The sequence below is a fragment of the Anoplopoma fimbria genome, chromosome 14 (assembly GCF_027596085.1).
Source record: "Anoplopoma fimbria isolate UVic2021 breed Golden Eagle Sablefish chromosome 14, Afim_UVic_2022, whole genome shotgun sequence".
Taxonomy (NCBI): domain Eukaryota; kingdom Metazoa; phylum Chordata; class Actinopteri; order Perciformes; family Anoplopomatidae; genus Anoplopoma; species Anoplopoma fimbria.
Window position 1 is genome coordinate 20,771,302 of NC_072462.1, and position 22,732 is coordinate 20,794,033.

Sequence of the window (22,732 nt, forward strand, 5' to 3'; positions counted from 1 at the left end):
ACTGTTACAAAGGTAAGAGGGCCATTCCGTTTCACGTTTAACTGCAGAACTAACACAGAACACTGTAGTAGTATACAGTCAGACTTAAAGGTAGGCTTACTGTATGACTAAAACGGACAGCTCTGAGTGAGCAATAAGGTTGATAACAACATACAGTAGAGCTGAAAGCCATCCACATAGGAGGGGAAGTTATAAATAAACTGTCAATTAAGCCCCAAAGAGGGATCGTATAGGAAGGGAAAATGTTAGGAAGGACCTAAATCATTAAGAGTGCTGGATTACAAATACCCATTATTGTGTTAAATGTGTGTGTAAATTGGAACATTTAGATTGTAGGCTTCACCGGAGTCAGCTGATAGAAGTAGATCATTAACCATTTGGTTAGGGTGTAGCTACGTGGTCTCAACACAGACTGAAAATGCTCAAAGGGGTTAATAGAAGCAAGGTAAATTGTACGTTGACTGACAACTAAGAATTCAAAGGTGTTGAATGGAAATGAAGTATAGATCTTAGATCAGTTACAGTAATCCTGGGTCTAGAGTACGTTTCTTGAGGCTTCTAGACATTTAACCCACTCAGTCTACTTTTATCATCCCTACATTTGTTGATCGTTTCTTTCCAAGATCAAATGTAAAACTGTATTATTTAGCTGAGGAAAAGTTATTGAGTTGAATCGTATCAAAAGGTTTAAAACTCCAAAGAGTAGCTTTCAGTAAAGACAGAATCAAATACCTCATTGTTTAAAGCTTTGAATTATGAACAAACACAGTAGTCAACCAACTGAAGTATTTATTTATTTATCCTAAGAATAGCAATAATTCATAAAAAGTTCTATAATTGAGCAGAATTCGCCTGCTTTACAGTGACTGTATGTGTCTTCTGTCCTCAGTTAATTATCTCCCTGTCTGCTGGGTGACTTTTGTACTTTGGACAGATGCCTTGATCCTTGTTTGCTTGTGTGGGTGTGGTGGACAAGGGGCTAAGCGGGGGCAGCATGGCCTGGCCAGGCGGCAGGGCGTGGCCTCCTTTATGTGTCCGGACGCCAGTGTTGGTGCGGCCTCTGAGGGTGGGGAAGGGGGCGAGCGGGGGCAGCGGGGCCTGGCCTGGGGGCAGGACGTGGCCTCCTTGACGGGACAGGAGGCCAATCTCTCTCCTGAGGGCCTCGGCCTGCTGAGACTGGGTTTTCACCAGCCCATGGAGCCTCCGAATCTCCTCCTGATCCGAACGTCTCCTGTAATCCTGGAACTGTCTGCCCTGGATACACACAAACAGATATCTACAATAAACATGCAGTATACATATGGACAGACACAAACAGACTCACACATATATATATGTTACTACACATAAATAGTCACCATTGTACCTTCACTCAGTTGTGCACACAGAAACAGAAGAAAGCAGGCTAAAGTGCTGTCAGGACATTGTGGGTTTAAATCTGACCCAGAACCTGTGTCCAATAGCCATTGGATCTGACGGAAAAAGGTTAAAGTGCCCGAAAAATATTGATTGTTTGGGAGCCGACCAAACAAGCTGGAAACGACTGAAAATGCAACACAATTAATGAATTATTAATTTCTTGACATTTTTGCTTTTTGTTTATTTGATAGGGAGAGAGTGAAAGGAAACTCAGCTTTAATGGTCAATATCTACACAGTGAGCTACCACAGGGCCACCAATTTTATTTTATTTGTTTATTTCAACTTGTTTTTAAAAAATCCTCATTTTTTTTAAGCATGGTCAGTGAAAGGAAAGTTTAAATCTACAATGTTAGCATTGTGGTTCCCACCTTTGATCCATATTACATGTGAAATAATTTCAATACACAGAATTCACCATTTTCTTCTGCCTGGCGTTGAGTTGATGCTCCAGTTCCTTCTTCTGGTCCAAGAGGTTGGTCATGCAGAGGAGCAGCTCTGTGTTACACCTGGTTACCTCCATCAGAGCCTGATGTGCCTCTTCTACCTTCATCTGAATATCACACAGACACACATAAATCCAGGAAAAAGATCAATAAACATACTCCAATTTAAACTGTTTTTAAAACTATATGAAAATAAAAGGCTGAATGTTTAACTTTAGGTAAAGAGAATTAAAACAAAAACAGAAACTCAAGCTTGCCTAAGGCCGGCACACACACACAAATAAACACACACACACACACACACACACATATACACACAGCTCAGCGTACATCCCACTGTTTGATTTCCTTGGCGTATGTAGCTTCTCGGAGGAATTTCTCCTGCTTGAGTTCCTCCATGCTCCTGTTCCCCGACAACGTCTGGAGAGCCTCCAGATCCACCGGCCTCCCAAACTTCAACATCATCAGCTGGTTGCACTGCTTCTCCAGCACTACACCGACACACAACAACACACTGATCAGAATTTAACAATGTCATTTTCTGGCGCTAGCAATAATCATTTATGACCATCTGAATTTTACTGGTATCTAACCCTAACACCTAATCAGAGGTTTCAGGTTAAGCCAGGTCTATGCCAGTTGTTTGCCTGTGGGGACCTCACCCTGGATGTTGGTGTCCATGTCCTTGCGGTCATGGAGGAGCCTGACGTGATGCTTGCGCGCCTCACAGTACAGATCTCTCTGCTCACTCTTCTCCTCCTGCAACTGATGGATGCGCTCCTGCAGCCTGTTCAGCTCCGTCATGTTCAGCACCAACGCTGGGCTCAGGTCTGGCGGCATTGAGCCGTTTAAGACGAACTGAATCTGGTGGACGGATGGAGTGATTGCAGGAGATGTAATAAGTGAAAACAACAAAATGTAACAAAGTTAAGTTGAAATTCTATAGTGCCTGATAAAGTTAAAGCCACATAACACATAAAGCTGTCATAATGACCATGTTAGTGCTACTGAAGTGGACCTTTATGGCTCCTTTTTAATTCCTATCTATATTATTAAGGTTTTAGACAATTTTGTTCATATATCATTTATAGTATAGTATATATAGTTTTTTGACAATATTTTTGGATTTATGGAGTGATGAAAAGAGACATCCAAAATATTTGACTCTAATATCTCAACAAAATTAAACAAGAAATATAAACCTAGCTTTATCCAATGTTCAGATTCCTATCCTGGAAATGTATACAAATTAGCACATATTTAATAAAAATAACTACTCATTTGCATTAAACATACATTTTAAAAAAAAGGTATAGTACAAAATACTAAGTTCAATGTTAGTTAACTGGGGAAGCGTCATGCCAATATCTATTAGTTAAACTTTTTATGGAGTGTTTGTCAGTAAAGTGAAGCTTTTTTAATATGTCAAAACTGCCAAACTGGGCATTTAGAAATTGTGATGGGCAGTTTTTTCTGAAAAGACTCTCCTTCCAAAAAATTCATCCTTTAATCCAGAAAATAATCAAAAGATTAAAATTCTCTAGTAAAATTCTGTGAGTTTGTTTTTCTATGCTTGAAAATAAAGATAGTGGGGTAGGGTTGCAGGATAGGCTTCTTCTTTTTCAACCTGTCCATACTTTCTTTGAGGTGGTTTATTTCTGGTAAAAAAAAATAAAAAAAGGCCAACGTACAGGAATACTTCAAACTGGAATATAACGGCTGAAAGGCAGCTGGTAAAACAAGATGGACAGAACTGAGTGAGAAATTCTAAATGTTCCTGATGACATGAAAAATAATATCATCAAAATAAATGCTGCTTTATTTCACGTTGAGGTTTTACTTCATCGTGCTGCACTTCTGACCAAGGTTACGAAAAATGCTCTTACAAATATGTTGAGTAGAACTTTTGTTTGGTCTTCACTCGGTTGTTTTGTCATCAGTGAACCTTCACAGTTTTGGGCTGTATACCTGGTGCAGTCTGAGAGGAACCACCACATCCAGTTCGTTCATTTTCTGCTGCTTCTCCCTGTTGATCAACTCCAAGTCGTCCTCTGCAGCCTTCCGACTGGTCTTCACCGACTTCTCCTGCAGAGCCGAGCAGAGAAAAACAACCACACAAAAGTTTCTTGGTAAATGAAGCTTAAAGTACAATCTACCACAATCTATTTTTTTGGTTATATGTTAGAAATGTAGCGAGGGAAAAGAACCCCCACTTTGAGTCCACAAGATATTTTGGAATTGCTTTCTCTTTCGCCAGAGAGTTAGATGCTTATCACCAAATTTGTGAATTACTTCTATAAAGTTTCTGTATCTGTCAACTGTTTTAACAAGATTTGGGAAAGGTAAATCAAAGCTGTGTTGCCTGCTAAAACATGGAGGACTGCCCCTTCCTGTATTCATACAGTAGTTGTTCAATAATCTGCAGACAGGTTTATTCAGTTCCAAGCGATTCCCTGTTTGCATTATTCTAATATTGTGCTACATACATTTACCCCTCTATGTCTCCAATCTGTACATGTTGGTACATTTATTATAATATTATTATTTTAGAACCTTCCACTAATTCATGCACTCTGGTCAAGAATCTTTTTTGTTTTTTTCTGGGGTTTACCATAAGACACTCTTCTAACAGAGGCTTGTCTCTCTTTGGATATTTAGAGGACTATTCAGTTCTCCCTTCACACATTCAACAGCTCTAATAAAACAATATATTCTGAAAACTAGAAGACATCAAATCCACTTGGCCTCAAAAACTGACAGCATGAAGTTGTTTCGGTTATTCACATGGAGGAACTGTGAGCTAATAATTTGAAATGTCAACAGGTCTCCCTTTCTGTAATATCTGCACTCAATTTGACTTCATTTTTATTTATATTATTTATTATATATTGATTGATTTTGGTCTTTCTTTTTTTTGTTTCTATTTCTGATAAGTTGCATTTTACGATCACATGTGGATGATATGAAGTGATATGAAGTTTTGTGTCTCTGACACATGGCTAAGTTTAATTTCTCTGAGTAATTGATCACTCCTTAGGGTTTGTGTGTGTGCGCGTGCAAGTGCAGGTGTGTGTATCTTCAATTCGGGTTTCAGGCATTGATTTTTGTATGGCTTGTATGGTGTTATCAAAAATATGTCAAAGAATAATACTAATATAACACACACACACACACACACACACACACACACACACACACACACACACACACACACACACACACACACACACACACACACACACACACACACACACACACACACACACACACACACACCAGTATGTGAGCTGACAAAAAGAGCACATGGTAACAGGTAAACAAGTCAGATGAGGAGACAGGAAGTTGAAAAGCAGACTATGACCTTCTTGATGAGGGTGTCGCACTCCTTCTTCAGAGCTTCAGCACTCTTCTTCTCCTCCGCCAGCAGTTCCTCCAGGTCCAGCCGACGCTCTCGCAACTGCAGTGTGTTCTCCAACAACTCTGGCTCACAGCCTGAGACACACACACACACACACACACACACACACACACACACACACACACACACACACACACACACACAGATTCATATTTATAATTGAAGCCAAAGTTATAGCATGTTAAACTTGAAACACACACATCGTATCTAGTTTGGCCAGGTCAAAATAATATTCAGTGTATTCAGCACAGGTTGAGTCCAGATGTGTGGCCAAAGAATCACATGTACTGTAATATTTTGGTCTGTTTGGGTTGACCGCATTTTGGATGATACTTTAGCTGATACATGGTTATTGCAATTTAATTTTGCTATTGGCTGATCTTGAGCCTGTGGACTAAATGCTCACTTCTGTTACTTGCACAACTGTTAACAGTTGTTCTTGCGGGCAGAAAGAAGTTCTTCATAGGTAAAGCTTCTTAGTTTTGCTCTAAAAGTGCACCAAATTGATGCATTTAAAATCGTATTTAAAATCCTGTGAGAAACACTGAATTAAGTTCAACAAGTTCATGCTACATCCACATGATCTTGTCACAGTGTAGGAGCACACTCATAATCAACACTGATTCACACAAAAGAAAAAATAGATTTTTGCTGTACTGGGATTTTAACGCTACATTGATTAAGAAAAATGAGCCAAGCAAAGTTGTCGATCAAGAGAATCACAGAAACGAAAGACCCAAATGGGTGTGTCTTAGCCCCCGTCCAAGCCTGCCCATGTTGATACTTTTTTCAAGTTCTAGAAGCATTTTTTTTAACTCAGGGGTTCAGTTACTCTTTAAGGTAGTAGGAAACCGACTGCAACACTGGTAAGAATTTAAAGGTTACTGACCTGGTGGGCAAACACTGTCGTCCACAGCAGCTCCACCCTCCTCTGCGTCATTGTCATAATCATCATCATCATCATCATCATCATCATCCCAGTCATCGTCTTCACCACTGTCCTCCTCTTCCTCTGCAAACACACAATTGGATCATATAGGCTACGTTGATGCACACACACACACACACACACACACACACACACACACACACACACACACACACACACACACACACACACACACACACACACACACACACACACACACACACACAGCATCACACAATCACACTTGTGTTACTTCCTCTGACCTTCATTTTCTGTCTGCTCCTTCTTTTTTACACGTTTGATCTTTTTCTTGAAAACTTTGGTCAGAATCTCTTCAAACTTGTTTTCTTTGCCCAGTGAGGCCTGGAAGGCAGCATATAGAGACTTCTCTCTCTCCTGCAGCTTTGCTATGTCTCCCTGTTTCAGTGCCAGCTGTTCCGTAAACTCCTCCAGCTCAGACTGAGAGGAGAGAGACGGGAGGAACAGAACGGAAAAGTACATGAGAATCCATCAATATCTGCGCAGGATGCGTTGCCTGAGCTCATAGCACTTCACACACAATCACTGTAATAATGCAGGCAAAACAGAAGCAAATAGCCTTGAAGTATGATAACCTGCTATGAATTATGTGTGACAGCTGTATTTTTTTTTTAATTGAAGTATATCTGTTTTGTCAGACGGATGGCAGACGACTTGAAAACTTGACTGAAACGACCTTTCCCAGGTCTGTTCTCAGGTCTGTTAAACAAGTACAAAATCAAACTGTTACTTTAAAACTCACTTTAAAATATACTTACAGAAACAAAACTGTATTACTGCTCAGCTGCAACTGTGTCATGTTTATTAATGTTGACTTATAATTCAGTAGTTCAAATACTGATTTGTATTGTATACTGCCATGTAGTGGAAAAAAGTACAGTAGTGTATAAACTCTTTCCAACCGTGATGCTGCCCTCCTCCTTGATGCGTCGGTTGAGGTTCTCCTGCAGGCTCTCCTCCCTCCTCTCAAACTCCTTGAGGAACAGCAGCTCCTGGTAGAGCGTCAGCTGACGGAGGTCGGCCGTCTTCAGCTGCCAGTCGAGACACAGCTTCTGGTGACGCAGCAGCATGAGCTCCGCGTCAAACTGACACACCGAACTCTCCATCTGATGATGAGAAAATACATCCACGCATTATACCACAATGTTATATACTGTCAGCCTGAGATGTTCAGGAGGTTCCAGAAGATATTTTGCTCATGATTACATGTTAAACGTCGTTGTTTTTATTTGATCAAAGAGTCATCATTTAATGAAAAACAGACCTGCTCCAGCAGAGAGTCCTGCTCGTGCAGCAGTCTGACCTCCTCCTCCCTCTGGAGCTCCCCCTCCAGCTCGCTCAGCTCTGCGCCTTCCTCTTCTGCTGTCTGTTCTTCTTCTCTGGTTACAGATGAAGCTGACTGACTGGGAGTCCCTTTCTCTCCTCTCTCCTCCTCTTCCTCCTCCTCTCCTGCCATCTCTTTCTCCAGCTGCTCCAGCAAACGTGTGGCTCCTTCCTGCTCAATAGTCTGAAACCTGTTTGAATATATAAAAAAAAATGACTTCCATTAAAAGTATACAATCAGCAGCTGATCAGAACATCCTGGGGCGGTTGCTCTGTCATTAGCTTAGCTGTGGTTTCTTGTTTAAGGCAGTCTGTTTTAAAGTCAAATGGGGACTTAAACCCCATTGCTGTGTCTTAAGAAGATGAAGTTTAAATTGCACTTGAGGTGTCTCTGATGCTGGTTGCTGTGTCCTGTAGTTATCACCTAAACTCTTGTAGAGGTCACTGTATCAGAGGTTTAACTAAAACCTGCTGAAAACCTGGTTGAACTGGGGTTTAAGTGCAGAATCAGGGCTGTTTCTACAGTTCAGATTATTTCATTAATTTCTATAATAAACTAGAGACCATCTTGCGATGTGATCACACCAGTCACAACACCAAATTGGGCCATGGTCGTTAAGTGTTATATCTTTGATTTTTTTAAATTATTTTTCATGTAGTCCCCCCTTCCCACATTCACTTTTTATTTATCTATCCTTTTTTACTTTACTCTTTTCTGACTTTAGACTTGGTCTTGGATCAGACTTAAACCTGGCTCTTGTACCTCTGTTCTCTCAGAACCCTGTATCGCTTTAGGGTGGCGTGGCTGTAATGCAGCCTTTTCTCTGGGGTTTCCTCTGGTAGTATAACGGGCGGGGCAGGTGGAGGACGGTGGAGATGGGCTGCCAATCGCTGCTGAACCTTCTGGACCTGCTGAGCCTGAGCATGCAACTGAGACACTAGACGAACTTTGGAGTCCCGCAACGCCACGATCCGTCCATTCATCTCAGTCTGCTTCTCACGGATCTAGTGGGATGGACGGAGTCTTTAAAATAATCTGTTATGCTTGCAACCAGACTATTTATGATTTCTGTGTGTGAGTGTGTGTGTGTGTGTGTGTGTGTGTGTGTGTGTGTGTGTGTGTGTGTGTGTGTGTGTGTGTGTGTGTGTGTGTGTGTGTGTGTGTGTCTGTTCGTGTACATTTTCCTCCAGGCCTTTCAGCTGTTCTCTTTTCCTATCAGCATTCATCCTCAGGTGTTTCGGCACCGTAAAGTCTTTGTCTGACTTCAGTTTTAAGTCACCGATGTTCTCTTTGGCTTCGCAGATGGCCTGCACATCCTGCGGATCCTCACAGTCCTCCTTTGGCTTCTCTGCGTAACTGAGACACCAACAAGCCGTCACAATTTTGCACCAGCATTGCAATCGTTTACAGTAGTGCCCCGTCGCCCTCCGGCGGCTTAATCGGGCATTACAATTTTTCTTTTTCTTTTTTGGGGGGAGAAATGATGACAATCATGACAATTAACAAAAATGGAGAATGCCATGTACATTGAATTTGAGCTCAGAGGTGATGTTGTTGAACATGACACTCACAGTTGGACCCATTCCTGCTTCCTCTTCTCTATCTTGGCTCGAGCTTGTTCTGCTTTTTCTGCAGCCTTTCGGAGCCTCTCGACCTGCCGATTTGTCAGCTTTATTCCTGCTGGACGAGCCGCTGGGCGGCGCAGCACCTCCTCCTCTGGAGAGCACACACAGGTGTTAGTTCAAGCTTGTCTTCAACACACTTATACCCTTATATACTGTATTCTGTCAGGAAACAAACTACCACTCCTACCACTGTTAGACCTTATGATTGAGCTTTTTAAGAACTTAGTTTTATTTTTTATGGACTTCAATTTTGAACGATGAAACAAATGTAAAATCCAGCGGGGGGGGGATTTTAATGTCTTTGTTAATTGCTTTTGTTAAGTGTAATGATGAAAATTGCTGATACTTCTAGTGCACTTGAAAATGTTGTCCTTTGCAAATTCCCAATAATTGTATTTTTACTGAAAAAAACGCACAAACACTTTCCTACTTTCTATTATGCTGCTATCTTTTGCAGGTTCGGCTCTTGATTTTCTGTGTTCTGGTCCAGCAGCTCCGTCTAGCCAGCTGGGTCTCCTCTGATCTCCGAGTCGGGATGAAGGCTCTGCGAGTGCCGGCAGACGGTAAGTGGAGACTCTATGGTTGGTGCTGATGGCAACCACAGTGACCATGCTGGCCTCCAGAGAGTCCTTGAACCTGAAAACAAACACAGGAGATAAGGGTTTCATTCTGGAGGCTGGTTGTCTTCACTGCCTAACTTTCTACCTACAAGGGCAAAATCAGTCGGCTGGAATAAATTAAGTCTTTTGTTTCTGTTGACTCCGAAGGGGTGATGGTTTAACCGCCATGAATGATTATTAGACAATAGTTATCAACTATTATAAACTGTAATTAGGTAAATGATACAGCAAATATCTGATTTATTAGATGTCTTTTTGTATGTGTGTGATTAATCAGTACCAGTCTTGCAGTTTGCTCAGCGCTATGCTGCAGCGCTCCTCCTCCCAGCCCATCTGCCTCCTGACCTCCCTCACACGCTGGGCCTTCACCCTCTCTGCCTGCTCACTGAAACGCCGGTCCAGCTGCAGCTCCTACACACACAAATGCATACATGTCAAACACACAACTGAGCACCTCGCTCTGATATACATACATTCCCTGGAGACTTATTCAAAGCTTAATGATAATATACCTCACCCTAACCTGTAACACAAACCAGGTCTTTATTCAAAACTTTAATGGTTAGGTTTTTGAGGGCCAGCTTGTTGTCCAACATTGAGAGATGACCACAATCAGTGTGTTTGTGTGCACGTTGTCCATCTGGGATAGGGGATTAGAGAAACCTGAGTCCCCCTGCTAGACTTACTGAAGGTAAAGATAATCACATGGAGGAATGCCTTCTTGTATTTTAAATAATTCAACTGACTGCATACTATTTTTACCAAGTGCAAAGACCCATAGAGGCATTTCTGATATTAGTCAGCCTGTGATAAAAGCTGCTGAAGGGACAGCTGGGACTGAGGACAGTGAGGTAGTGGAGGACAGGGCTGATAGGGATTGGACGGACAGATGCCTACGCACCATTAATGTGTGTGGTTTCTAGCGTGAATCTTTTAGTTTTATAACTAAACTAAACAGCAGCTGCAATGTCAAACCATGTGATGGTGTGTGTGCGTCCGTACCGCAGGTTTCAGGCGAACATGCTCCGGCAGACGCTGGTTGTCATTCAGCAGCTGTTTAAACTTCTTCTGGAGCTCGGCCAGCTTCTTGTGCTTCGCAGCAATCTTCAGGCCGGCCTCTCGACGCAGACGGTCTTTCTCCAGCTTCTGCTTAGCCGTCTCTATGCTGGAGGTAGTCAAACAAACAATACAATATTGTCTTCTTCTGTACAAATAACTTTGTATACAAATCTATAGAGACACAAAAAGTAACAAAAGAGAAAAACAGAGATCCCCAAAGACAAGAATAAAGTGACAAAGAAAAAGAGGACCAAATTATTATAAACAGATAATTCATGCTCACCTGTAGGCAGCTGGGTTCTCAATGTCCTGGGCTAATGCCTCATTCTCAAGACCAACCTGTTAGAATAACATGTAAACTTGATGATAACCTTTTTCATTGATATTAATATACAACCATCTATTTGGCCAACCTGCAACACTCCAAAACTGTTTATTTTTGCCCCCAACAACAACCAGCATCTTCTCCTCTGCCGTAGACTAGTGCAGTTTCAAAACTCAGTAGCTTACAAAATGTGAAGAACATTGTTTTACTATATGTGTCACTGTCCTTTAGTTTTCACCTGCAACAGTAACAGAAAAAATAACTTTAAAGGCTGTTTGTTCCTGAAGGAAATACATTTCACTGCAGGAAGATGTCGCAAAATGATATTTACATTTACCAAACTCCATTTGTTACTGCATTTATAAGCTCACATACTCGTACCTGGCTCATGTAGAAGGAGCTCACTGCCATTGTCTATTTTATTTAAATATCAATCTGTACACCCTCTGTCCTTAGAGCCTTGATCTAGATAAATCAAAAAAGTCCCCCAAAAAACCAAGAAGCAAGACTAAGAATCTACAGCCATGCTAGCAAGGTTGTACTTAGGCACAGCAGTGTGTTGAGCTAAATGCTAATGTTGACATGCTAACATTCTCACAATGCCAATGGTAACATCCTGATGTTAAGCAGGGTTGTTCGCCCTGATTACCATCTTGGTTCAGCATGTTAGCATGTTGAAATTTGCTGATTAGCATTTAACAAAAAGAACAGCTGAGGCTGATGGGAAGGTTATCAATCTTGACCTGATGACAGCACAAGACGAAAAGTTATTGGAAATCTGTCACATAGTTATGTAGCTCAAAACCGCAAATGTGTTTGCCCCAGGGTTATTAGAATACATCCTCTGGGAACCATGATTGTCTGTACCTAATGTTGTGCCAATTCATCCAGTAGATGTAGATATATTTCTAGGTGAAAATTTTGACCTGCTGGTGGCACTAGCGGAAATATCAAAGTTTCTAAGATTCATCCTATGGGGAACATGATTGTCTACAAAATGTCATTCTATTTCTGTCGATCCATCCAATAGTGGTGGAGCAACTGACAGATTGACTTTGTTCATCCATAGAGACACAATACATAAAATGTTAATAAAATGTGGACTGACCCTGGGTGAAGGAACCCTGGCTCTCTTTTTCTGCAGGCCTTTCTGTAGCTCCTCTGGAGAAAGCATGCTGAAGGAGAAGATGTTGCCGTCATCTCCAGCGGTCAGCACAAAGTGGTCGTCATGGCTACAGCGGATGTGCCGCAGATGTCCATACTGGTTGTCGTGGACACTGAGAGCCCAGTAGGCCTGCATGGAGGTGAGGCTGTGGTCGCCAGGCTGCAGAGGGTAAACCCTGATGAAGCCCGAGTGCATGCCGCAGAGCATCAGTCGCCTGTTGGAGCTACAGAGCAAAACACCAGGAAGGGAAACTTATGGCACGTACGAGCAGTGTGGTTCTAAATGTGAAAGGGTCTCTAAAGTTTACCTTCAAAAGAGTTCCTTGATTTCTGGTCTATTTCACACTTCTTTTGCTTAAGAAGATTTCTTTGTTTTCCGTGTGTTGATGAATTATTTTATTCACTCTCCTTTTAGCTCTGTTTTGGTCAAAACTAACTCTTGTAAAAAATACCTGTCTCTAAATCTTTCATGCTGTCTTCACCAGCTATTTAGTAACTGTGTCTGTCTGTGCAATGTGTTTATCAGAGCTAGTTGGTTGCCCGTTGCTGCTGAAATTAGGGTTGCTAAGAGACTGAAACAGCCAGTTAATGACAGTTGATGACGGTTCTTTTTGGGTTCAGCACTACGTGTGACATTTTCACATTAGATTTAGTCATTTGATCTTGGAATCATTGTTGATATAGTGAATACAGATTTGTTAGCTTTATTCCGGCTACCTGAAGGTGACAGAGCGAATGGGGTCGTCATCTGTGCTGTGGACAGGCAGGAAGTGAAAGGGCTCATCCTGCTGATGGTCTGGATCCTGGTCCTGCATCTCAGAGAACTTACAGTGATACAGGAAACCTGAGTCAAAGCCACCCTGCAGGAGAAATGGATTAAATCTTTAGGGAATGACCAAACGTCCTCTGGGATTATTTCTGTGATAAAGTATAATCATTTAAACTGTTTCAATTAAACTGTGGGCCTGGGTATTGTTTAAACTTTTTTGATAATAGTTTCAAAACAAACCCATGTTATGGTACAATTTTAGAGCGGATTTAATATATAATTAGTTTTTTTCCAAGTAGGACTAAATGCTGCAGTCTGGGTCAGCAGGTGTTGAATCCGATGATAATATGGGCTAATGGGCCATGCTTCTCTCATCTCTCTATCCACTATCTCATCTAAATTCAACTTATGTCTCTGAATTCACTCGTACAGTATGTTCTTATTTATGACTGTTGAGACTAAAAGAAATCTGTGTGAGTTGTTGGAAACAGTCATCATGTGTGGTTTTATATGAAAATAGGAACTGTCGGATCACAGAATAAGATAAGATAAGATTACAACTGCAAACATCTGACCAAACATTTGAATACTTTTGGGTATACAGCGTTGTTAAACCGTGTTTTTTATGTGTAAGTGACATAATGAAGATCCGTCATTACGTTGACGTTGCCTTTTTACACTGGACCAAATACTGCCAGTATCCAGTAATAATGCTGCCCCAGTGTGAGTTATCAGACAACATGCCGGCATTCTGGAAGCAAAAGAGACGTGACTTGTAAAAGAACAGCCTCAGTGTGTGGCACCATGCCGGCTGCCTCTCTTCCCCATAGACTTTGATTTGTCTCTTATACTACCTCCACCGCAGGCGGACAACTCCTCCCATTTGGTGTTCCAGATTTCAGATTTTTTTTCCCTCCGGGAGACAGGAATTAGAACTTCCTGCTCTTTTTAAGACTTATTTTCTGCTCCTGTAAGTCTTCTTTCATCTTCCTGTATGCGTGTCAAATGTTTGTGTAAAAAAAGGAGTTGGGTGCCAGTTGATTGTAGCTGAATGTATATATGTATGTTATGTATACATTTTTGTCTCCTGACTGAGATATAGTGGTGCATTGATAGGAAATACATAGGGTGTGTGAGATCCTGACTTATGCTCCCTTCCAGGACACATTTTAGACTAAAGACCAGTTAATTGGGGACAGGTTGTCCAATTGGGGACAAAAGCTGTGTCACTGTTGGGAAAAAGCGGATTTTTGGGTCAGTGGTGTAGGTTAGGTGAGGGATGTGGTTAGTGGAGTGTGTGTGTGTGTGTGTGTGTGTGTGTCTGTGTGTACCATAGAGAGCCAGAACTGGCCAGGCTGTGAGTAGAAGCCACAGTAGAGAGGACTTGGAGGGTCGGGGATGTAGATAGCGGGCAACTCTTCCTCCTCTTCTTCTTCCTCTGGCTCTGCGTCCAGCTGCTTTGATTCTTTCAACCTCTCTTCTCTCTCTTTCTTTTTCTCCTCCTTTACGGCTTGACGTCTTGCGATTTCTTCCTCTCTCTGAAATACACAAACACACAAATGAAAATGCGAATGGTCTAAACCCCACATCAATACCCTCCAAACGAAGTCCAAGACAGTCAAAGCACAGACCTTGATTCGAGATTTGATACTTCTGAACCTGAAAGATCTGCTGGGCAGTTCAGGCAGCTGGAAGGTTTCGGTCGGCCTCTGGGCCTGTGGATCAGGACTTCGCACCTCTACCACATGACCGCTCTGACACAGGACGAGCAGCCTGTTTTCACTCTGGGTAAAATCGTAACAGAAATCAGTTGAATATATAATTTTTCATCACAGAGATATTTGGGTACAAGAGGGTGGGAGACCAGCCTTACGTGGGAATGAGGTGACCACTCCAGCGCCTGCACCGGCCCAGGAACGCGGACAAAGCCGATGGGGTTGTATTTTTCCCCCACGGTGAAGAAGAACACAGTGCTGTCGGAGCTCTGAGAGGGAGGGCGGAGGTGAGAGGTCAGAAAGGTGAGACGAATAACAATAAAAAAGGAAAAAGTGACAAAACCATGGGCTAATTACGTGTCTATAGAAACTTTTCAAACCACTCCACCAGTGGTGATGACCACCAGATTACAGATAGGTTCAATTATTTCCTTATTGAGTCTGAATTTAGAGAGTAGGAGCATGATACGAGCAAACAATCCTGCCAGACAGGAATTGAACCACAGACTCACTGCTGAGGAAATTTGCACCCATGTGGTATGCGCCTTAACCACCTAGCTATCAGGTCTAAAGACATCTTAAACTTAAGGAGACTTCCTCCTCAATAAATATTGCTCAACTACCTAAGAAGCTTCCAGAGTCCTTAACAAAGGAGCAAAATACAAACCTTTCAGAGACACCTTTCAAGCCCACTGGCAGCGAGAGCTAACAGTCAAACATTTAAGTCTATTTCAAAACATACATTTTCCAAAACCAGGTGTTTTTTGTAAAACCTCTTACCCCCGTGGCTAAGATCTCTCCATTTCTCTCATATGCAACAGCAGTTACATGGGCATTATGGGGTTTGAAGGCCTGTTTGAGGCGCAGCTTGGCATCTCCTTTGGGGCTGCGCCCGGTGACAACATGCAGCCTTTGAGGGTCGTACAGCTCCAGTAACCGGACCACCCCGTCCTCAAAGCCCGTCACCAGTAAACTCCCACTCTGGTTCACCTAAAGACATTAACGCCAGAGACTCATAGGTCATTTCTGTGAGTGCTAATTATATGTGATAGTGTGACACATATTCACCGCGTCACACTTACCAAAGGTGGAGCCCAGCAGAGAGCAGTCCCACCCTGATTGAAGCGACTGCTTGTCAGCTCTCTTTTTGCGAGGAAGTCAAAAACTTTGACTGAACCTTGAGATCAGGGACAGAGGCAGACGGTGTACTTGTTATAATATGTGTGAGTAGTTGTGTCCATGTATTTGCAAACATGTACGGTAGGTGTGCAGGTGTGGAAATGTGTGGCACTGACGGTCTAGAGCGGTAGTTGCCATCAGGTGAGATTTCGTGGACACGTCCAGGCCCTGGATCGGCCCGGCGTGGAAGGAAAACAGGCACTCTGGATCAGGAGTCTGCACACACAGATGATACACCAACTGTTTCTTCACTGGGAGAGGACACTGTGTTTATTCATCTCACTCATCTATCATAACATGTAACGATACAATATGCTTTGCCATCAGGTTTGCGGAGTAACAAAATACATATGGAACGCCAATAGAGTAAGAAATTAGGATGCAAAAAAAGGTAGATGTATTCCGTTACAGTTACAGAAGAGAAAGACGTAATCAGATTACCATTATATTTAGTGATGATTGTGGATTCTTGGCAGCATTACAATTTCTAAATACATTTTAAAAGAAATACTAAAATAAAGTTATAAAATAAATAAAAGATATAATACCAGCCACATGCGCACACATTTCAACACGAGTCTCACACAATGGACTCTAATGTATTGAAAATGCTTTCACTAGTTGGAAATCTTGCAATTATTTTGTATGTAAGGCATCACAGAACGGTGCAAGTTATCACAAACAGGATGGTTTGCACATTTTGCAGTTCATCAAGATTATTACTTTTTTTTTTAAGAGAGGCCTCTCAGGGTGAGAAGACGGTTCGTAGGAAATGAGCAATATGCTTCAAATTTCTGTTCAAGTTACTTTAATATTGCAATACTTGGGTTATGTTACTGACTTCATTTTTAATTAGTAATTATTTCAGAATACATTCTAAAAGTAACCCTCCAAACCCTGTTTGCAATAAAGTTTTCTATTAGGACTAGACAATATTATCTATACATGACTACAAACACTTAAAGTCTGGGTAAAGTAAAATCTGAGATAAGTTCTAAACACTTTCCCCTCAAAAAAAAAATGCAATGATTCCTTTCTCCTGTTGGTCCACCTTTGAGATGTGTAACCTAATTAGCTACAATCTGTCTAATTAAAGATTCTGAATGTCTGGACAGTTGGCCCAATTTGCTGAGGTGTGACATGTTTTTTTGTGTGATGAGACACTACAATAGTAAAGTGTTATTCCAAAAAGTGATATACATGGTATACACTGTTTTCGTTTTTACAGATAAATACACTGACTTCTTTAAAAGTTACAGATCAATTTAAACGATTTTCTCTCCTTACACATCCAACAGCTCAGAAAAGATAAAAAAAAAGATCATCAAAGCATAGAATGAGAAATGTTGTGACACCCTAGTTGGCCAAGAATGAAATACTTTGCTTCATACAAAGCTTAAATAAACAAAGTGTAACATACACATGAAGTCGCTCTAAAGAACTCACCGTGTAGGTGAATGACAGATCCAGTTTCCAGATGGCTCCGCTGGAATCCTACAAGACCACGTAGTGGAGAGAATAGGTTTGGAATTTTTGATCAAGTTACGACCGGCGAATGTATTGCAAATGGTTATAATTAGTGACCTTTGACCTTTGGCCCTCTGACCTGAGCAAAACAGACGAAGGAGTCCGGCAGGGAGCTCCTCACCACAGAGGAGAGGCAGACGTTGTGCCCAACCACCATCTCATTCATGGGCTCCAGCTCAAACCTGCTGCCGTCGCTGTTACTGTCGGCAGAGTCGATGCTCTCAAAGTCCCAACCCTGCATGGGGCAAAGAGGGGGAGGGTTAAAAAGTCATACTGATTATAAGAAAACTGATAACAGAAAATCTCCATCTGGATCATCATCCCTGCTCGATTAGGTTCATTAGGAATGCCAACAAGGGTCAACCCTTCAAAAACCTAAAATAAATGATCTAATTAAATACAGAGCCTCTCCAAATGACCGTGTTGTGTTTTGGTGTGCTCTGCTTGGACTTTATCTCTCAAAGTTTTTGGATAGAATACTGATACACAAAATGTGTATTTATCCCCCACTGAACATAGTACCCAACAAATGCAATATCTCCTCCTGTTTGAGGAATATTTTCTTAAAATGACAGTGCCCAGTTGTGTTAGGAAATTAATGAGCCTTTTTAAATATGAAACTATAAACTTTCTGAGATGATTTTTAAACATTTACATCTCCAGTAGTAACCCATTGGCTAAGGGCTCAGCGCCACAGACAGGGTAGGGGAAGACAGACAGTATTGTGGGGTGGACTAACATTGTTGTGTTCTTGGAATTTGTTAACAATACAGATTCAAAGGATCAGCAGACAAAGTTCAATACCACAATGTTTCTGGCCACAAAATACCGGTCAATATAATGTGACTGCCTTCAGAAGATATTTAGACAAATGGAAAACAGACAAAAATGGATAAAAATGAAAACTACATCTGACGACAAGCTTGACAGACAAGTTCTAAAAGTGAAGCATATTGAGGTTGTGTTATTGTAAGGATCTTACCCGGACCACTCCATCAGAGCCAAATGTCATCAGCTGTCCGTCTTCCAGGACGAACGGCTGGACCATCCCAGCGTGGCAGTTCCGTCCCTCCTTACGGCAAATCTCCACCTTGATGCCGTTCCCATCCCACAGCAACAAGTTGCCCCAGTCTGAGCCAGACACCACCTGACGGGAGGAGACGAATCAAAGATATTTTTTGAGAACGGAAGTTTGACCTTGCAAACAACAATCTCACCACAAGGTTAAACCAGTTGTTGTTCAATAGATTTCGATTGTATCACAAAAATTGTTTATCAATAAATGCTCCAAAAAAGAAGCTGAAATACTTTTTGTCAGACACATTTAAGAAAAGGAAATAATTATTTTGAAGGTCATTTTACTTTTGTCCAAATTTTAAAAGGATACTCCAGATTTATTGACGAGGGTTTGTATGAGGTACTTATCCATTCCGTTGACCGCCATCTACTGTAGTTGTAATACACTGACTATGTATAAGTACCTCATACAACCCCACTTCAAAACTTCCAAACTATACCAACACTATCCCTTTCATTCATAGATTTGAAAACCCCAAGCTGTCAAAACAGCAGGGCACTGACCTTTCCATCAGGAAGTTCCACGTATCCCTCAATATCAGTCGCTGTAGTTTTCCCAAAATGTCCCATAAGTCCTTGCAACTTAAGTCCTGTGAATGTGCTGGCTGTTTGCCAGAACCTGAGAGAGAAAACAGTGGAGGGTATTTTCACCTTATTTGAAAAAAAAAAAAAAAAAAAAAAATGTAATCAGTGTAAGGGAATAATTTAGCTTCTGATGTCTGAAGTCATTTTCATAGCAGTGCTTTAACAGAGTTGCGGTGTTTTAGGAGGAAACAGTATGCCCTTTACTTGATGTGTCCAGATCCTGATGATGTGAGCAGACCCGGGTTGTATGGGGAGAAGCTGACTCGGTAGACCTCCTGAGAAATGGCCTTGCAGCTCAGCATCACCTTCTCCTGCCTCCAGTCCCACAGCGTCAGCATGTAGTCAGGTGCGCTCCCCACGCTGGCCAGCAGGCTCCCGTCAGGATTAAAATCCACAAAGCTGTACGCCCGCTCTGTACCGCCTACACACACGAAGGTTAAAAGATTATCATCGATAAAACGTCACATTTGATGAAAGTATATCTCAATGCATCTTGGTCCCATTTACCTCTGAGGATGCAGACCGGTCGTAGCGAGGGATATTCATATACTATGATGTTGGGCTTGTTTCCCTTCTCTGCTACAACAAAGTACTCCTTGCTTGGATGTGCCTTGAAATGCACACACACACAGAAATTATTTTTAAGGAATAATCAGTGATGCAGTTTGTTTCCACATACCTGTGAATGTAGTATATCCCAAATTAGGAGTTAGAAATAAAACATTTCAGTATGTGGGTATTTCTGAGAAATTGTATTATACTCAATTAGTGACCTCATTTAAAATCTTATATCATATCATATATTATAGTAGGCATCGCTGAGCATACACCTGCAAAACCAAATATGCAAAGCATTAGATAATGCCATATTTCCATATTTCAACATAACTTTTCAGAAAATTTGTAACATTAAAAAAACGATTGTCTTAATGTAAACTGATCAACTGGGGGAAGTTTCATGATGATATATATTAGGTCTTTTTTCCACTTTAGTGTCTTGCAGAATGTATGAAATTTTACAATACATATCTTTAAAGGCTGTCTTCTCAAAATTAGTTTTTTTTTCAAACTCTGAGTCAGAGGTCTCCACTTCAGAAGCACTTAATGTATTAAATCACCATGGAGAAGTTCCATGGTTGTATCTATATTAAAATGTTTACCCTATTCACCTGGGGTGTCCCCCTTTAATAGCTATACCACTGTTTTTTTGCTCCTGAACCATACATCACGCATTCAGTATTATATATTTTCTGACCATTTTAAAATGCCAGCTGCAAACTCTATTTTCCCCACAGTTCCAGGCAGCCATTGATGTACAGTACCAGTCAAAAGTTTGGACACACCTTCTCATTCAACTACGGTACTTTGAAGAATCTAAAATATAAAACATATTCTGGTTTGTTGAGCATTTGTTTGTTTACCACATAATTCCATATGTGTTCCTTCATAGTTTGGATGTCTTCAATATTAATCTACAATGTAGGAAAAAATATATAAAAAAAATAAAGAAAAACCATTGAATGAGAAGGTGTGTCCAAACTTTTGACTGGTACTGTACATTATGGTATGATTATCTGTTAGAGCCCGCTTTAAACTTGATTGAGTCATGTTATCTATCACAGTGAAGTCTGCATACATTTTGTCCAAAGGTGCACTTAATTTTGTGTAAGTGCAGATTGTTCAATTCACTCTACTCATAACCAGATGGCTGCCTAGAATAGTAAGGACAAGTATACAGACCCAAATTGGAATTTTTGAAATAAGCAATACAAAAAGTACTTGTAATGTAGTGTCATATATATAAGAACTCTGTATGAACTTAGCAAAAGTATCAATGAAAGGTGTTGATTTACTGATGCTTCAACTTGAAAATAAGTACATCTGAGGTGAGCCTCCATATTATTTTGCCAAGTTGATACTTTAGCAATGCCTAATGATTAAGTTAAATTCTGCTGATACTGCAGTATTTTCCTCTAAAATATAGCACAGTCAAAGTAGAAATCCTCAAACAGCTACGCGAGTACCACAATTTCAAAGTTGCACTTGAGTAGGCCTAAATGTCTGTCTGTTCATCCATCTCATTAGTGTTTCCTGCATTCACTCACAGACAGACTGGAGCCTCAGAGTTCAGTCCCACGACATGTACTTTGACGGTCATCTTACCGTGATGGAGCCGATTCCTCCTCCACTGCAGGAGCGGAGGTATCTCTGCTCCTTGGTGGAAACGTCCAGCAGGACGAGCAGGTTGCCTGCTATAAAGATCAGAGTTCTGTCATCCAGGAGCTGCAGGTTCCCCCTGCGCCCACTGTCATAGCTGAAGGAGTGACTGAACGCAGGACGGATTAAGGATCAAGATCAGATTCACTGAAGCATCACCCAAGGTTAACTTTAGAATTTTTTTTATCACATTCTCTCACCACTTATTTGCAAAGCATGATGAGGAAAAAGTTAGAGGAGATGTGGCCTAAAATGGTTTTTAATGAAAATCAACTCATTTTTGGGGCGGCTGTGGCGTAGTGGAGAGCAAGGTAGTTCTCCATTCAGAGGATCGGTGGTTCGATACCCGGCTTCGGCAGTCGATGTGTCCTTGTGCAAGACACTTAACCCCAAGTTGCTCCCGAAGGCTTGCCATCAGTTTGGACTGGATGTTGCATGAATGTTAGTTAGAGTCTGATGGTGGCACCTTGCATGGTAGCCTGTCATCAGTGTGTGAATGGGTGAATGATATGTAATATACTACTGATTGTAAGTCGCTTTGGATAAAAGCGTCTGCTAAATGACTGTAATGTAATGTAATGTAATTTTCAGAGAAGGATACGAGAGGTGCAGGAGGTTCTCTGGGATTTCAGAGTCAGGTGTGATGGACGGTCTGGAGTGAAGTTCCTCATACTTGTAGCACATGTCTGCAGAGGGCTGATCTTTTGATCCCTCTTCAGCCTCCTGCTGCTCCACTAGTGTTCATTGTGAGAAAAGGAACATTTGAAGAGGTAAAAACTCCAGTAACACTTTATTATTAGACCAGGGGAGGAGGTAAATGTAACAGCAGCTTCCAGACACCATAATGTTCATTTTTCCCTCAATAACTTAATATTTAAAAACTGAAAAGTAGTTATATTATTATGTGAATTAACTGTTTGTTCTGTTTCAGAACGCAGCTTTTTTTTCTGCTGAAGTCTACCTCTGGTTGCTATGATACGTGACATCCGGGTAAGTAGGTTTGTCCCGCCCCTCCTCGGCTGTGATTGGACGGCTGGGTAAAAAAGTGACGTTGACGAGCGCAGCGTTTTACCCAAAGTTGAAAGTTTTCCAATTCTCGTAGATTAAAAACTTGATGCAAAATAGATAATAATAATAGTAATAGCTCACAGCCTTGGTCAAATGGCTGTCGTTTGTAGAATTGCGTAATACATAATCAAATGTGCAAATAATAAAAAATAACGTTACCTTCACCCGCAGAAGTTGTGTTTTCTTCCAACATTTCCGCTGTTAACGTTGAACCAGCTGTTGAATGTGG

General features: G+C 41.3%; 1 protein-coding gene across 1 annotated transcript; it reads right to left on the reverse strand.

Annotated features, from left to right (window-relative positions):
• Window positions 1–872: 872 nt before the first annotated feature.
• LOC129102034 (cilia- and flagella-associated protein 44) lies at window positions 873–22,731 on the reverse strand. The gene is given in 34 exon segments (XM_054611964.1): window positions 873–1,254; window positions 1,837–1,971; window positions 2,195–2,355; window positions 2,527–2,728; window positions 3,833–3,949; window positions 5,226–5,356; window positions 6,172–6,294; window positions 6,453–6,669; window positions 7,152–7,355; window positions 7,514–7,763; window positions 8,336–8,577; window positions 8,752–8,929; window positions 9,145–9,289; window positions 9,629–9,834; window positions 10,099–10,229; window positions 10,821–10,983; window positions 11,161–11,216; window positions 12,311–12,590; window positions 13,084–13,226; window positions 14,467–14,673; window positions 14,767–14,919; window positions 15,009–15,119; window positions 15,631–15,840; window positions 15,933–16,027; window positions 16,146–16,245; window positions 17,476–17,523; window positions 17,636–17,791; window positions 18,539–18,703; window positions 19,138–19,252; window positions 19,423–19,639; window positions 19,726–19,828; window positions 21,382–21,544; window positions 22,037–22,169; window positions 22,663–22,731. Coding segments are annotated over 34 exon segments (5,463 nt in total). The 5' UTR covers window positions 22,697–22,731; the 3' UTR covers window positions 873–885.
• Between the last annotated feature and the right edge of the window lies 1 nt (window position 22,732).